This window comes from Sphaerodactylus townsendi, linkage group LG12 (assembly GCF_021028975.2).
Source record: "Sphaerodactylus townsendi isolate TG3544 linkage group LG12, MPM_Stown_v2.3, whole genome shotgun sequence".
Taxonomy (NCBI): Eukaryota; Metazoa; Chordata; class Lepidosauria; order Squamata; family Sphaerodactylidae; genus Sphaerodactylus; species Sphaerodactylus townsendi.
In genome coordinates, this window is record NC_059436.1 from 37,705,216 (window position 1) to 37,722,678 (window position 17,463).

Genomic DNA, 17,463 nt, shown 5'->3' on the forward strand with positions numbered 1-17,463 from the left:
AGAATTATGATCCCATATTGGGAAGGAATCGAAGACTAACAATGCCACCAAAGCACAGTGGCACCTTTTGAAATCCATTGAAGTAAAAAGTAGAACTCTGTTCAGGATGGCACTGAAAGAAAGAGGGATGCTAGCTATCTTACTTATGTTACATTTTCCTTTCTCATTGAGACTCAAGGTAGATTTCCCAGTGTGTCAATGTAATCGACAGGATGAGACATCTGATTAGCGATGTAATAGGATTGGTTGTGGTGGGTTTTCCGGGATGTGTGGCCGTGGTCTGGTGGATCCTAATGTTTCGCCTGCATCTGTGGCTGGCATTACCCCACTAAAACATTCCCTTCTCATCAGACACAGTATGTAACAGACTTCCCTCTGAAGATGCCAGCCACAGATGCAGGCGAAACGTTAGAAACAAGATCCACCAGACCACGGCCACACAGCCTGGAAAACCCACCACAACCAGTTGAATCCAGCCATGAAAGCCTTCGATAATATATTAATAGGATTGGGATTGCAGAAATCTGAACCAAAGCATAAATATTAACATGACGTTAAATAGTGCAGAAATCATGTAGTAGGATAATACAGCAACAGATAGTATATAGTAGCCCCCTGGGGATAGGGCGGTATAAAAAGATAGATAGATAGATAGATAGATAGATAGATAGATAGATAGATAGATAGATAGATAGATAGATAGATAGATAGATAGATAGATAGATAGATAGATAGATAGATAGATAGATAGATAGATAGATAGATAGATAGATAGATAGATAGATAGATAGATAGATAGATAGATAGATAGATAGATAGTACATTTTGCAGTCCCTTTTCCTTTATTAAAGCAACTTCCTGAATTATTGAATTACAATATAGCTCTACTGCCTTTATAAAAATGCCTTCCTTAAACTCAATTTTGCTTGAGGTCTCAGTGTACTGAGAGGGAAAGCTGCAGCTGCCATGTGTCTTGGAACCAAGAGCAGCTCCAACGTAGAACAGGACTTGTTGGACAATGCTAATTGGCGTAGCAGTGGCAGTGGCGTAGGAGGTTAAGTGCTCATGTATCTAATCTGGAGGAACCAGGTTTGATTCCCCGCTCTGCCGCCTGAGCTGTGGAGGCTTATCTGGGGAATTCAGATTAGCCTGTACACTCCCACACACGCCAGCTGGGTGACCTTGGGTTAGTCACAGCTTCTCGGAGCTCTCTCAGCCCCACCTACCTCACAGGGTGTTTGTTGTGAGGGGGGAAGGGCAAGGAGATTGTAAGCCCCTTTGAGTCTCCTACAGGAGAGAAAGGGGGGATATAAATCCAAACTCTTCTAATTAGAAACGCTTAACTACTGCTCCTGCTTTTGCTATTTCATTAACCACCTTGAATCTTGAAAGGAATTTGGGACCTACAGTGCTTTTTAAAGGCAAGGTCTCACCTGTGGCTCTTGGGTGGTGGCTCTTGGCCACCATGATTCCACGTAGGTTCACTACTACTGGAAAGAGTGTCACCAGTTGTATAAGGATACTGACATAGAGCTAAACCTGTTGGGCAACTCTGATATTAGCACCCCATCACTGGACCTCTGGCCTGTTGAAACAGCTTCTGTGCATTCACTGGATGATGACCATTGGGCAGTTTGTTATTGTTTTGTGGGGCAGTCTTTACCTGTAGGAAGATATCTGATGAATACTTCACTGCAGTTGAGAACTAGTAGATATGGGGGTGGAATGTATCAATGAAGCCCAGTATGTGGTAAGAATGCTCACTGCTTATCTAACCTTCTTGCCCTGCCAAGTGTTGATGTGTACACCTGTACATTAAGACTACGTAATACCAGATCAGCAAGTCATAAAACTGCACAACTGCATGAGATGTTGCAGGGAAGGGAAATTGACCTGACCTGTGTTACAGAGACATGGCTGCACGAAAACAACATGGTGTGTTTGTCCCAACTAACACCACCTGATTATGCAATCCTCCGTCAACCACACACAGTTGGCCATGCAGGAGGCGGCACCATTATCCTCTGTGGGTACTTCACCTTCCACAGACTTCCAAAGCAAACCACCATTGGCATTGACTGTGTGCTCCTTACATTAGGGATTAAGGATAGCTTAGGCTGTTTCCGCACGGCCGTCGAGGCGCCTCCACGCCGGCAAGAATTTTGCCGGCGTGGAGGCGGAGGCCGTTCGCATGCAAGCATGCGGGCGGCCTCCAGAGAGGCCGGCAGACGGCAGGCGGCTCCGCATGGAGCCACCTCTTCCCCCTTCCCTGTCCCACTCACCTTGTCCCCGTCGTCTGCCCTGCTGAAAGCCGTTTGAAGCCCATGCTTCCACGCCTGCCCTCCAACCTCCAGGGTCGTGAGGATGGCGTGGGCCCGGAACCGATGACCAGCAGACCTGGCAACGACGGGGACAAGGTGGAAGTGGGACCGAGGAAGGGAAACAGCGTGTTCCCGGCGGTGCTGTTCACACCGCGCCGCCGGGAACACGCTGTCGGGGGAAAAACAACCCTTTAAAGGGTTGTTTTTCAGGGCGGCCTGACGCCGCCCTGGGGGAGGGGGAGCGCCGCCTGTGCGAATGGCTCCCTGGGGACGGCGTTTATCCCGTCCCCAGGGCGCCATTAAAGGGCCGTGCAGAAACGGCCTTAGTTATTCTGCTGGTTTACCAGCTGCCTAATTCTCCAGTGGGCATCTCCTGAGAATTGGCCGAAGTAGATGTAAGTGCTGGAGACACTAAGGTTCATTGTTCTGGGGGACTTCAACATTCATGCTGAGGACACCATTGGGCCAGCCCAGGATTTTATAGCTTCTTTGTCTGCCTTGGATCTCTCCCAAACTGTCACTGATCCAACACATGAAAAAGGCCACACCTTGGACCTAATCTTTTGTAGTGAGTCTTTGAGGGAAGGTTTGATTTCAGGGCTGGAGATTCACCATGAGCCATAGTCTGATCTTTGACTTCTCAAAACTCAGGTTACCACTATGGCTCCACTATTGCATAGACGAGGGGCCCAGTTAAAATGGTTGTTCCATGAAGGCTTATGACTCCTACTGGATCCCGAAATGCTCTAGGGCAGGGGTCTGCAACCTGCGGCTCTCCAGATGTTCATGGACTACAATTCCCATCAGCCCCTGCCAGCATGGCCAATTGGGCATGCTGGCAGGGGCTGATGGGATTTGTAGTCCATGGACATCTGGAGAGCCGCAGGTTGCAGATCCCTGCTCTAGGGGATTTTAGAATTCCAGACACATGCTCTGTTGAAAGTGGAATTTTGTGTCCTTACCTATTTCTTTGTAAAACAAAACACTTAGCCAAAAAGCAGTGACTCAAGTTATGGCTTCCTATTTACAGTGCTGAACACTAGAACCTCTTTAATCAAATGGTTCTCTGGTGATGGTGTTTTTAGATTCAACTTTCTTGTATTTGAGCTTCCTCCTTTTCCCATAGACTCTCTCTGTCAGGAGAACCCCAGACCAACAGCAGTTAGGGGATTCAGTGTCTGTGTATTTGCTTCAATGTGGCTCACCTGTCCTTCTGTACCTCCCTTGTGTTTTCCCCCCAGGTTTCACAAACGGCGGACGGGTTGGACGCCGACCTCTGGAAAGATGGCCTCTTTAAATCCAAGGTCACCCGATATCTGTGCTTTACACGGACGTTTTCTAAAGAGAATGTAAGTGGCTTAGATTTTTGCCTGGAATGTTCCTATTAATCAAATAAGCAACATTTCTGTTAGTAAAATACAACTACTATATAAATACCTGTTGCATTGTGGGTAGAGCAGACATTGCTTGAAAACTGTTGGGAAGCCGTGTGTGTACTTATCTATGTCTGTCAGTTGAGGAGACACTTCAAGCATTTGATGTGGTGGGTTCTATGCCTTGGAAACATCCGTTTTTTAGGTGCCACAAGACCATTTAATTTTATTCCAGCTTGACTTAGGGGGCTGCTTTCTTTGGTGCCTTTAAATGAAAAGCAGCCACTCATTGAAAGCAGTGTGTTTCTTTCTGACTCTAATTGTTGCAGATCAGTGGTAACTCAGAAACGCTGGCACAAAATGTTCTGCCCTCAATTTACTTCTGCTGGTGAAAAATGCAATACATGCACCTGTTGGTCTCTCCAGCCTAGGCCTCACAGAACCAGGCTGTGCTGCTTCAGACAGTTGTGGGGGCTGGCATGATTGAATGCTCTTCTCCCCTGTCCCCACCCTGCACACGAAAAATTCCCTGTCTGTTGTTTCTTTCATGTATTGTACTTGCGAGATGTTAGATGGGCTTGCTAAATGTCCCAGGGTGCTTGGGTACTTCTGTTGCTTCTTTGTGGACAGTATGCAGTACCAGTACCCAGAGTAGTGGCCAGTGTGGAAATGACCTAGAAAACTCCCGTGACATTCTTGCTTTTAGCCTTCTAGTAGCTGGTGAAGACTGTTCTGTGGTTGTTTTTGTTTGTTTATTTCAAAGATCGTTTAAATGACTTCTGCCTCCCGTCCTGTTTCTCACTGGCGGTTTTAATTTGTTCTAGGATTGTTTTGTTTTTTTCAATTCCTGCTAATAAACTGTTGGTCTTGAGACTTTATTGACAACTGTTCTAGTCTCGTGTCGCCTGCTGTTTTTAATAGTTGTTTTATGATTATTGCTTGTTTATTAATTAGTTTTATTGTTGTACATGTTTCATCTGTGCTCATCTTGTGCAGCTGTGCATATTGCCATTTTGGTTTTGGGTTTTTTTAAAACAGAAAAATGGATAGGAATTCTCTAACGTAAGTAATAAATAGGCAGGCATACCTGCTAATTTGAGGTGGGTGGGGAGGGGGTTAGCATCCACTCGCCTCCCGGGGGTAGCCTCCCCATTTGGGAAGGAACACCAAGCTGGGGAAGGGTCCCTGGAGGTAGCACAGCCAGCTCTGGATATGATCTCTGCCTCTCTATCTACTTTTATTTCATTGTTCCTTCTAAAGAGCTCAGACTGGCTTATGCGACTCCCCTCATTTTATCACCACAATGCCCTGTGTGGATTTTTTTGATCCACACTCTATGGCTAGATTCAGAATTAGACACAACGGTAGTTGTGATGTATGCCGTAAGCACAAAACAAAATTTCAGGGATGTGTTTATTGTTTAAAAGGGAGTAATGTTGGCAGCAATTAATATAATACAATGTGCTTGATAATACATTTTTGAACAGTTCATGGTTTTCAATATTACAAAGCTCTGCTTGACATCCAAGTATCCCAAGACGTCCCTGTGTTGTGACTCTGCGGAGCAGTCCAAATAATACTTTATGCCCTTTATTACAACATTTGTTTTTCAATTTCATCTTCTATTTTTTCCTACCTCTAATAAAGCAAACATTTAAGGAACATGTTCTAAAGTAGCATAGGCTACAGCAGTTGGCAGCGCTCTCTCAAGTACTGAATACATTTGCAGTTTTGCTGGCCAATGTGGTATGATGCTTAGAGCAGTGATATTCAGTGGCACAGGAGCCTCATATGGCTCTTTGACCAGTCACCTGTGGCTCTTCTGAGCACGGCTCCCCACTGTGGCACCTGCCCTGTTTTTTAGGAAATTGGGCAAGGCCCTTGTCTGGTGGCATTGACAATCAGTCAGTGGCTTCCACAGCTGCTGCCAGATGGGCTGCAGGATGAGTTGAGCCTCCCTGCGGTGCGTGCCTCATGCTAGGGGTGGAAGTGATGCATCACCTGTCCAGCATCCCGGCAATCTTTTCTGCATAACTTCCTTAACGTGACTGTTCCCACACTCTCAGGGGGTGCACTTTTGTGTTTGTGTTTGAATGTACTTCCCCTGTACTTAGGCAGTATCCATAAAGCAGAAGCCACGCATGTGCCATGCCAGGTTCAATTACCGGAGCCTTCAGCTGAAAGATCTTGGGTATTGGGAAAGACCTTTCTCTGCCACAGATGTTGAAGATCTCCTGCCTGCCAAAAAATACAATATTGAACTAGGTTTGAAAAGTAGTAAAATTAATTACTTCTCCTTAAAATGGGTGGCATATGGAGCCTCTGTAGTCTAAGTTAGCAACGGTGCACTATGCTTTATACAAACCAACCGATTCGTAGAAGAGCTTTATCTGGACAGAAAAGAGACATGTAATAAATTTGGCTAATTAGCTCTAAATATGTTAGCTGTTCGATCCAAAATAGAGAAAAGTTCCCCCCCAAAAAAGAGAAGTAACTCCTGCATGCCAGTTGGAACAAGAAACTGTATGTGGAATCCAAACTAATGTCTTCTCTTATTAATCAAGCGGCTGGAGAGTGAACAACAGAGATGTAGTGAGGAGTGGATTTCAGCGAGCATTTTTAGAAGTTTTTACACAGGACATTTTTTAGGATTTACCAATTTGGGAAGCAGTGCATGCAACCCCCCCCCCCCCACACACACACATACCCCCATACCCCTAGATCTCACGATAACTGCACACCTCAGTTGTAGCAGCTTGGAAGGTAATTTTTCAGATCAGCCAAAATCACCAGCTTTTGAACCGATGCAGTTTTTCATTTCAGCAACCAGACATCTGAGATGCAAACGTGTTCTCCTTTTGGCTAGGAAAAGAGAGCTTGTAGTTGATTTGATTAAACAAGGGAGTGTGTCCTTTTAAAAATTCAAATGTCAATTTTTCTCTTGGTTCTTGAAGACCAATAGCGCTTAGGAACAATTCCAGTGGGAGATATCTAGCTTTCTCATAGAGGAATCAAGAGGGTAATATGGGCTTATAAATATTCATCTGGTCACTGGCATGCCAAAGAAGAGAGGCTAGGCAAAAGCCTTTCACCTGACTTGCCAGTTTTCTGTGTGGGCTTTTTGTTCTGTTCTGTTCTGACAGTGGCAGAAAATTCAGTCATGGGAGACTGCAGTCTGCACACGCACAGTAGACTTCCCTCTGTGATACACTTCTGAAGATGCCAGCCACAGATGCAGACAAAACGTTAGGAACAAGATCCACCAGACCACGGCCACACAGCCCGGAAAACCCACCAGAACCAGTTGAATCCGGCCGTGAAAGCCTTCGACAAAACTTCCTTTGTCTCCTTTTCCCAGTGTAAATTAGCTGTCCGGCAGTGATGTTTGTTCTGATATGCAGAACATACAAGCATTCCTTGCTGGGGCAAGTGGCACTCTCGGGGTCAATTTATATTGGGGGAAGGGTCAAGGGAAGAACTGAGATTTGTCTTTGTTTGCGCTGCAGTTCTTTTGCAGTGAAAGGGAACACGGAAACTTTTATTTATTCTGGTGGAGTTGCACTATTAGTTAGAGAGAAGGTAAGGCACTGTGACTCTGTAGGGCAGGGGTAGGGAACCTGCGGCTCTCCAGATGTTCAGGAACTACAATTCCCATCAGCCCCAACCAGCATGGCCAATTGGCCATGCTGACAGAGGCTGATGGGAATTGCAGTTCCTGAACATCTGGAGAGCCGCAGGTTCCCTACCCCTGCTGTAGGGTTACAAATCTCAAGATGGGGTCTGGAGTGATCCTGCAATTACTACTGATTTCCAGACTATGGAATCAATTCCCTTGAAGGAAGTGGCAGCTTCAGAAAGTGGGCTCCATGGCATCACATCCCTGCTAAGTTCTCTCCTGTCCCTAAAGTTTACCCTCCCCAGACACAACCCCAAATCTCCAGGGATTTCCCAAGCCAGAGTTGGCAACCTTATATGAAGATGGCAGAAAGTCAGCCAGCGTGGTGTAGTGGTTAAGAGCGGGTGGATTCTAATCTGGAGAATTGGGTTTGATTCCCCACTCCTCCACCTGAGTGGCAGAGGATTATCTGGTTAACCAGATGCGTTTCCGCACTGCTACATTTCTGCTGGGTGACCTTGGGCCAGTCACAGTTCTTTGGAACTCTCTCAGCCCCACCTACCTCACAAGGTGTCTGTTTTGGGGAGAGGAAGGGAAAGAGCTTGGAAGCCACCTTGAGTCTCCTTACAGGAGAGAAAGGTGGGGTATACATCCAAACTCCTCCTCCTCCTCCTGCTTCCTCCTCCTCCTCCTTCTTCCTCCTCCTCCTCCTCTTTCTTTCTTCTTGAGAGAAGAAGCAGAAATGAAGCCCAAGATTTGCACAAGGAAACAAACAAACAAGCAAACAAACAAGAAAGCAGCTTAGCAGGCAGAAAAGAGGGAAATTATACATGTCTGCTGCCCCCTTGAAGAGCTGAATATTTGCACCATTGCACTGACTATCTGCACCATTGCACTTCTCCAACAGTTAATTCCCATCCTCCACTCAGCACCTGAACAGGGTCTCAACTGAAGTTGGGAATGGAGATCTGTTGATGGAGCTCATCCAAATTGGCTCTAAGTCCTCCCATTTACGCTCAGCTGTGTGCATTTATAAAAAACCCACCTTTGTATTGGCTGACGCTTCACGTTCACTTGTAGTCTGGAGTTGTCGCTGTGATTTTGCTGGTTTTTCCACCACTTTGAGGATGACTTGGCTCTTCTTTTCTTTCTCTGAAGAGTCACCTGGGCAATGTCTTGGTTGATATGAAGCTCATTGACATCAAGGACACGCTGCCGGTGGGTTTCATCCCCATCCAAGAGACCATGGACACACGTGAGTTGCTCTTTCAAGCTTTGGCTGCTGTCAGGTTTGTAGCACTGGGTGGTTGGGAATAATGTTGCCTCTGCTGTTCACTGTTGGTAAAAATAAATTCTTTAATGCTGTCAGTACATAGGATAATTTACAGAAACAAAACAGAATGTATCAGTCACATATAAAGAAACAGTCCCACTAACTGTTTAAATGAAAAATTCTGGTCTTCGGGCAGGGCCCGTGAGAGAATCTGTGGGGTCGATCATAGGAGGCAGAGCCAAGAGTGGGGCATGGATGCCTCTGGACAGCAGAGCCAAGACTAATAGAGCCCAGAAGTAGGTTGGGGTGGACCCAAAAGAAAACTCCAGTTTGTCTTTTTCTTCCAGGTTTGCAGGCCAGCCCAGATGTTGATTTGATTTATTTGATTTATAGGCCTCCCTTCCCCTTACAGGTTTAGGGTGGCTCACAACAGTTAATTAGATGAAATCATAAAATAATGCATAAACCACAGGATAGGCCAGAACCAGGCGTGTAACTGCAATAGGGACATCTGGGGCAGCTTGTCCCAGGCACCGCCATTGCAGTCATGTGGGGAGGCGGGGCGTGTCGGGGGCGTTTCGAGGTGGGGAGGATGTGCACGGACAGTTCATGCCCCAGCACAGTTCCCCCTCCCTTCGTCACTGTCCAGAACATTAAGACAGTAGATCATAGGTGTCAAACTTGCGGCCCTCCAGATGTTATGGACTACAGTTCCCATCATCCCCTGCCAGCATCATGCTGGCAGGAGATGATGGGAACTGTAGTCCATAACATCTGGAGGGCCACGAGTTTGACACCTGTGCAGTAGATTAACAACATCTCATAGGCATCACAGTGCCATGATATCAACCAAGAGAAAACAAACATATCAAAATTAACTATAGTCCCCCATAACATTCCACTCATACAATAACACTATGAGGGAAAACGTAAAGGAAGGGGAATGGGAAAGGGAGGCTGGCTGGCTGGTTAGACCCCGTTGCTGTCTTCAACCATAAGCTTGACAAACAACTCTGTCTTACAAGCACCAACTTGCATTGTTCACCTAAAACATACAGCTCCCCCAAAAGTTGAAGTAGAAGCGGAGCGGCCATAGTTCTTCCTTTAGTGGTAGCAAGTCTAAAAAACTCTAGTCGAGCTGGAGATGTTTTCATGCTGGGAAGACCCATTGTTCCTGTCTTACATTATTAGTGCGTTCATCAAATGAAAGGGAAAGGAGTAACGGATGGATGTACACAAAAGTATAATTTAGGTTCTATTCCAGTTATGGGAAGAGGGCCAGAGGCCAGAAAGTGATTCTTTTTTTTTTTTGGAAGAGAGAATGAATGGTGGCCTGTCTTTCACTGTACTCCCTACAGAGGAAACAGCTTTCCGAAAGAAGAGGCTTTGCATTAAGTTCATTCCTCGGGATTCCACAGAAGCTGCTATTTGTGATATCCGAATCCTGGGCCGGGGCAAGCAGGCTCCTTCCCAGTATACATTCATAGGGTAAGGACCCGTCTCTTCTTTCTTTTAAACTAAGGGTTAAACTAAAGATCAGCTTTAGCATTGCTTAGATACAGCAGGAGTTGTTCAGCAATAGAATTGGCTGCCAGGAGAGGAGGTGAACTCCCCATCGCTGGCGATCTTCAATCAGTGGCTGGACAAACCCTTGGTAAGGGTGCTGAAGGCCAGATCCTGCTTTGAGCAATGGATTGAATGGCCTGTTGGCCCTTTTCACTTCTATGATTCTATGATAGAGAGGCAGTGTTTGTTGAAGCAGCGGATTTACTCGGAGTAGACCACCTTGCAGGATGCAATGTAGACAAGAACTGACAGACACGCAGTCACCAGTGCAGTTCTATTTATTGCTATCTACTGACAAAGTGCTTCGCCAGACCACAGGTGTTTACAGGCACACATCACTCTGTCGTCTGTGCTGTTTACATAGGAGGGTTCAAGCTTCTCACACTGCCATTATAAATAATTCCCCCATTTTAATTTTGCGCTCTCTCTCTGATGTGAAACAGCAAGTTTTTGGGTGCCATCTTATCTCTCCTTATATTTTTAGTGCAATTTGTGTGTATCGGCATTGTACATTATACATACAGTTGAAGTACAGGTTATATATAAATATTGTTCAAATTGTGTACAAAACCCATACGACATGTATAAATGATACAGATGAACCTGCAAAACCAATGGCAAAAAAAGACAGCAAAAACCATTGACTAAAAAAATAAACCAGTGTAAAATAGAGAATATTTGCTCTCCCTCTTTTGAACCATAGGAATCTCATGGAGAGCAGACCTGTTTCCTCTTAGACTGGAGGTTTGTCTGCTAGTTCCAAATCCAGCCAGGTAGAGTCTCCTAGAAACCTCCCACACATCTATTGATCAGTTTGGTTTTTGATTGTCAAGGCCACTGATCAAACTGACTTTCCAGCAAAGTATATACTCATTTTTTAAAAAAGCTATCTCAGCCCCTTGCTGTCACGTCTTGCGGCCTGTGAGTTCCATAAAACCAGGAGTGAGATGCTAATTGTGAATATTGTACCTGAACTACAGGGCTAATGGTTTCTCTGTGTGTTGCAAAGGGAACTCAACAACATGATCATCTGGTACAGAATGGGCAAGGTCCCACGAAATCATGAAGCATCACAGCCCACCACGCCTTCTCCGCAAGCTCCAGCTACGACACCAGCTGCTAACCTCCCCAGGTAAGCTTTTCTGCTCTAATTCTCTTTTGCCCATTGCAGCCTGGGTCTCTCGAGGTGTGCCTGTTCGGCTTTTCCATATTTACTAGGGAGATGGTTTCTTTGTGTATTTAATTGCTAATGGCAGAACTTCTCGAAATCTGCCATGAATGCCAGGTTGCTCTTCTGCACTCAGAATGCTTTGAGCAGGTGCATAACAGGAAGTGAGGACTGGTCTTTCGGCAGCTGATGTCACGATGACTAGTAACTTTGTATTAAGATTGCTTTTTTCTTTACTGCTGTTCTTAAAGGTTGGTAGTTTGGTGGGGAGCAAAGTCCCCAAACAAGTACCGTATATACTTGTGTATAAGCTGATTTTTTTCAGCACCTTTTTTATGCTGAAAAAGCCCCCCTTGGCTTATTGTGCGAAAGGGTCCCACTTACCTGTTCTCTGGTGCATTGTGGGTGTTCTCTGGTCTCTCCCACTCATCTGTGGGCACCTGCAGCCCCTGTGGGTGGTCCAATGACTGCTGATATCACCGCTCTTCTTTTCTCCTGCATGCTGGCAGCCTCTGTGTTGTCCGTGCCATACTGGGCAAGAACCTGCCCGCTTCTGTGTGCTGGTACCTAAATTAATGTAATTTTATTGGTATCTATTTTTATTTTTGAAATTTACCAGTAGCTGCTGCATTTCCTACCCTAGGCTTATACTCGAGTCAATAAGTTTTCCCAGTTTTTTGTGGTAAAATTAGGTGCCTTGGCTTATATTCGGATTCGCTTATACTCAAGTATGTTGGTATTCATCTAGACTTACGTCTATTATTGTTAGCAGAAATTTTGCTACATTCTCACACACTGTGGGATCCATGTTGTTCAAAAGCATAGGTATCTTAAGAGCATCAGTTAGATTGTTATACAGAAATGGGATAAGTGCAGATTGTGACATTCTGATTTTTGCAAACCTTACACAATGAAAGAGGGTATGATCGAGTGTCTCCACCTGACCCATATTGCATGGACATAGCCTCCTCTGTTTATCAATTTGTTGATATCTGCCATAGAGCAGCATAGAAGGCATTAGATTGAATCTGGCCAGTGTTAAAGCTCTTCTTAATTTAGGGTTGGTGATCCACTGTAAATAATTGGCCATGTGTCCTTGTTCAATTGGAATAAGCAGGGTCAGGGGGGATACATACTCAAGTATGTATGGTAGTGTGTTTCCGACCCCTCTCAGCTTTTCTGTTGGTCTCTTTTCCTGCCTGTCCTGTGAAGTGACATTTGAGTAGATAAGAGTTGCTTGTTGTGTCTCAGACCGCTGGAACACTCGATCATTGCATACTTTATGCAGATCTCCTGCCCCATGCCCCAATCCTAGGGGAAGTAGTTCAGGACAATTCCTGATACCTCTTTCAGCAGAACTGAGCTTTTCCCCATGCTTGTGCCGTGCACATTGGAGCAGAATTCATGGTTTTGAGAGGGAAGCTTGTAATCCTTTAAGTCCAAAATGCATGAGTGTGAACAAATTCAATCTTCTTTTAAAAGCCTTCTGAGCTACTAGCTGTCACCCTATCTTGTGACCATGGATTCCATAAGTTAGCAACATATTAAGGAAAGAAGTTTGATTCAGAGGGCACCGGGTTGGTCTGCAGCAGAGCATCTAGATTCAAGCCCACTAGCACCTTAGAGACCAACAAAAGGATCTTTCACTCTTGAAAGCGAATACCCCCCAAATCTTACTAGTTTCTATGGTGCTACCGGACTTGGTTTTAGAGATGCAAAGAAGTAATGCAAAGTTTTAGAGATGCAAAGAAAATATTTACTGACCCCTCGCATCCTGGACATAAACTGTTTCAACTCTTACCCTCTAAACGTCGCTACAGAGCACTGCACACCAAGACAACTAGACATAAGAACAGTTTTTTCCCGAATGCCATCACTCTGTTAAACAAATAATTCCCTCGATAATGTCAAACTATTTATTATATATTTATTATATAATTACTGCACTACTTTTTTCATCATTCCTATTACCCATCTCCTCCCAATTATGACTGTATGACTATAGCCTGTGCTGACATTTCATTTTATTTTATGATTTTACATTTTATGTTTTTATTACTATTGATTGTTTCCTGATTGCTTACTAGACCTATATGACAATCATTAAGTGCTGTACCTTATGATTCTTGACAAATGTATTTTCTTTTATGTACACTGAGAGCATATGCACCGGAGACAAATTCCTTGTGTGTCCAATCACACTTGGCCAATAAAGATTCTATTCTATTCTATTCTATTCTAATTCCTTTTTTATATTGTCGAAGGCTTTCACGGCCGGAATCACTTGGGTGCTGTGTGGTTTCCGGGCTGTATGGCCGTGTTCTAGCAGCATTCTCTTCTGACATTTCTCCTGCATCTGTGGCTGGCATCTGAAGATCCTCTGAAGATGCCAGCCACAGATGCAGGCGAAACGTCAGGAGAGAATGCTGCTAGAACACGGCCATACAGCCCGGAAACCACACAGCACCCCAATTCCTTTTTTGCCATGAGTTTTCTGAAAATCCACTTCATTTGATGTTCCTTGAGTTCCAGTGTCACTCATTCCACTCCCGCTATATTCTTTATTTGTTTGTGGGCCTCTGGGCCTCTTCCTTTGCCCCCTCCCCCCAAAAAACCCTTCTTCAGTGAAGACCAGACCTCTCCATTTAAAAAAATACTTGAACCAACTCACAGCATTTTTGAAACATTACGCTCTAATGAAAATTTTTAACCAGTGCCCTGCATATGAATGTCAACAAAATATCATTTGAAAACAACAATAAAAAGCAGATTAGAAGATTGGGACCAAAGCTCAGCTGAGGGAAAAAATCAACAAAGCTTTTGAGCTGACTGTCGTCATCCCCTTTCCCCCAGTACCTGAACTTGAGCAGACTACTAACCAAGAGAAGTCCAGGTGCCACTGCATTCTACAGTCCAGGTGCCACCACAGTAACCATGTTACTTCAGCAGATGGAAGTACACTGAGAAGGGACTCTGGTGCTGATTTTTAATGGCAGGGGTAGGTTTGTGTGGCGATAGCTGGTCTTTCAAATGCCTCAGACCAATCAAAGATAAGCAATGATCACTTTTTTGATTCCTTTCCAGAATGCTGTTCTCTGAACAATTCATCACAGCCTTTAGCACAATGAACCTTTGGGGCAGAATACTGGTATTCTTGCAACAGGATTTTGAGTTCACTTTTAGTCCCAGTTGGAGATTAAAATTTCAGATACCTCTGTAAACAAAACCTCTGAGGAACCTTGATGGTTGCTGAAAGAGTTTTGGGAATATTGGTGACATTTCCTGTAGAGGCTTCTGCTCCAAACTCTTGGCTGTGACTGGATTTTTACCTTCAGAAACCATCCAAGATAGGGTGGAGTTTCCTCCTCAAGCAGTGCAGCTGAGAGAATTTAAAGAAGCCAAAAACGAGGTATCCATAATTGCCTTGGCCCACATTGTTGGTCACATTGTTAGTTATATCCATCTATATTTTAGTAGTGATAATTTTTGAACCAATGTTCTCTTGTAGCTGCCTTCTTCAACTTCAGCAGCAAAGCTTTCTCATGGAAGGTGGAGGACATCTTGGTAGTGGGTGATTCCTACCAATGAGGTGGTGAAGTCCTGAGGTGGTGGGATGGACTTCATATTGCTGTTGCCAGGTTACATTTTTTAAAATTTTCCTCACATGGGCTCATTCCGCACATGCAGAATAATGCACTTTCAAACTGCTTTCAGTGCTCTTTGAAGCTGTGTGGAATGGCAAAATCCACTTGCAAACAGTTGTGAAAGTGGTTTGAAAACGCATTATTTTGCGTGTGCAGAAGGGGCCATGGAGAAACTCCATGCAAGCAAAAAACTAGTACAACAGGGCACAGCACTGAAGTCATTTTCCCTTGCAAGGTAATTTTGGAAGGGGGGGGGGCAGGAAAACCAAACCAAAAGTTGAGTGATGGCAGCGGGAGGTGTTGGCATGGGGGAATAACATTAAAATGGTGTGTTCCACCTGCAGTCTGACTGTTTGTCCCCTTCATCACCTGACAATTCAACCACTGCTATCTCTGCTGTGTGTGGAGACTAGGCCCTAGAGACAGCATGGTCCTCCCTCTGTTGTTTACTTTGGTGAGCCGCCACGCTTGGAATTCCTTCCTGAGGTGCCACGGGAGATTCCTTCACAATCGCTCAAAAGGTCTCCCAGCAATTTGTCATCTTCAAGCAAAATGTCACTTCTGGATTTAGTGAAGTGTGTGTATTTCTTTCTTTTTTTCCCCTAGTACCAGACATAATTGTACTTAACTCTCTCTCTCTCCTTTGGTGTGGATGTTATCAGGCTGTGACAGATACTTAGGGAAATTGAACACACTCAGATCGCAAAAGATGTGTCATCTGCATTTAATCTCCTCCTTACTGAGACCTGGGATTTCAGTCTCAGCTTCTGAATGTCAATGAAGACTCCCCCCCCCCCCCACTCCCCAACCTCTGATCCTTCATTGTTGAGCAGGATTCCAGATGACTCGGTGATTTGCGGGACAGAGCTCTTGATAGGAAGGTTAATGGTTTACTCTGGGGTGGGAGAGGAAGTAACGGAGTAAGCTGCCAAGTTCTCTTAGGAGCCAGCGTGGTGTAGTGGTTAACAGCAGGTAGATTCTAATCTGGAGAATCGGGTTTGATTCCCCACTCCTCAAGTGGCAGAGGCTTATCTGGTGAACTAGATATGTTTCTGCACTCCACCACATGCCTGCTGGGTGACCTTGGGCTAGTCACAGTTCTTGGGAACTCTCTCAGCCCCACCTACCTCGCAAGGTGTCTGTTGTGGGGAGAGGAAAGGAAAGGAGTTTGTAGGCCACCTTGAGTCTCCTTATAGAAGAGAAAGGTGGGATATAAATCCAAACTCCTCCTCCTCTTTGTCTTCTTCATCATCTTTGTCTTCTTCCTCCTCCTCAGATTATGTTGAGCTGTAGAACTTCAGCAGAGATGGAGCTGGGAGGTTCTGGGATATATCATCACCTTGAGAGAAAAAAATTGCTTAAAACAGGAGGATCTCTGAAGTACATTTACCTCCTTCCCTTGGAGGGAGTGAGGCAGCAGATTTTCAGGGCTTCTGTGGCTCAGTGGTAGAAGATCTGCTTTATGTGGTTCATCTGGCATCTCCTGTTGGAGGTGATGTGAAGGACCTCTTCCTGGGGCCCCAGAAAGCCACTGCCAATTTGAGTAGACAATGCTGACCTTAGGGACCAGTGCCATACTCAGGTTGGGAAAGTAATTTTCAAATGGTACACTCCCTGAAGATCAGGGTGATGGTTCCTGGGGTCTTCTGACATCCATCTTCTGTTCCACTGGATTGGAGAATCGAAGATTGGGAGAAGAAGCTGCTAATTGCCAGAAAACAACACTGGGGGGACCATGGTCTGTCACTGCTGTAAACAGTCTGTAAATCATGGGTGTCCAACTCTGGTCCTCCAGATGTTCATGGACTACAATTCCCATCAGCCTCTGCCAGTATGCTGGCAGGGGCCCATGGGAGTCGTACTGCATGAACATCTGGAGGGCCAGAGTTGGACACCCTTGCTCTAAATGCTGTAGGCCTCCGGTTATGTGAAGCATTGCCTACTCCAATATGAACCTGAGGTATTTCTCCTCATTGCTTGAAGTAAGCCAGTTGATGATCCAGGGACGAGGTCTTCTTGACTGTGGCCCCAGACCTCTGGAATCCCCTTCCCACAGAGGTCCGCTCAGAACATTCATAGTTGGCATTTTGTCTCTCTTGTAAATGGGGAGGCACTAATGGCTCTTGCCTGTGAATAGCTCTTTGGGGCCAACCCAGTGTTAGCAAGGTGAGTGGAAAGTTATACCAGACCACATGCAGGGATTCTGCTTGGACTTCCCTCAGCTTTCCTCGCTTAGGGATTCCATGTAGGTCTAGCTGTCCAGAGGCTGTTTGCAAAAAGGGTTGTGTTCTCTGAAGTTGATCTTAGCTGTACCATTTGCATCTGAATGGAGGGGGGAAAAAAATGCAGAAAGCCATTTCAGGCTCTTGGCTTCGAGACAGTTCTATATAGGAACCAGGGGAGAAATAGCAGAACTTATGAGCAGCTTGGTTTTAGATTTTACTGGGCTTCGGTGAGAGTTTAAACATTTACAAACTGCACAACGGCCGGTGTCTGCTGACA

The 17,463-nt window shown here is 45.2% G+C and overlaps 1 protein-coding gene across 4 annotated transcripts in view; it reads left to right on the forward strand.

The window, feature by feature from the left end:
* MVB12B (multivesicular body subunit 12B) overlaps positions 1–17,463 on the forward strand; it is a 124,664-nt gene that overhangs the window by 27,520 nt on the left and 79,681 nt on the right. For all 4 annotated transcript variants that reach the window (XM_048512732.1, XM_048512733.1, XM_048512731.1 and 1 more), the window contains exons 3-6: positions 3,563–3,670; positions 8,469–8,565; positions 9,942–10,071; positions 11,159–11,281. In XM_048512732.1, the coding sequence (XP_048368689.1) occupies positions 3,563–3,670; positions 8,469–8,565; positions 9,942–10,071; positions 11,159–11,281 (458 nt within the window). The remainder of the gene's footprint in view (positions 1–3,562; positions 3,671–8,468; positions 8,566–9,941; positions 10,072–11,158; positions 11,282–17,463) is intronic.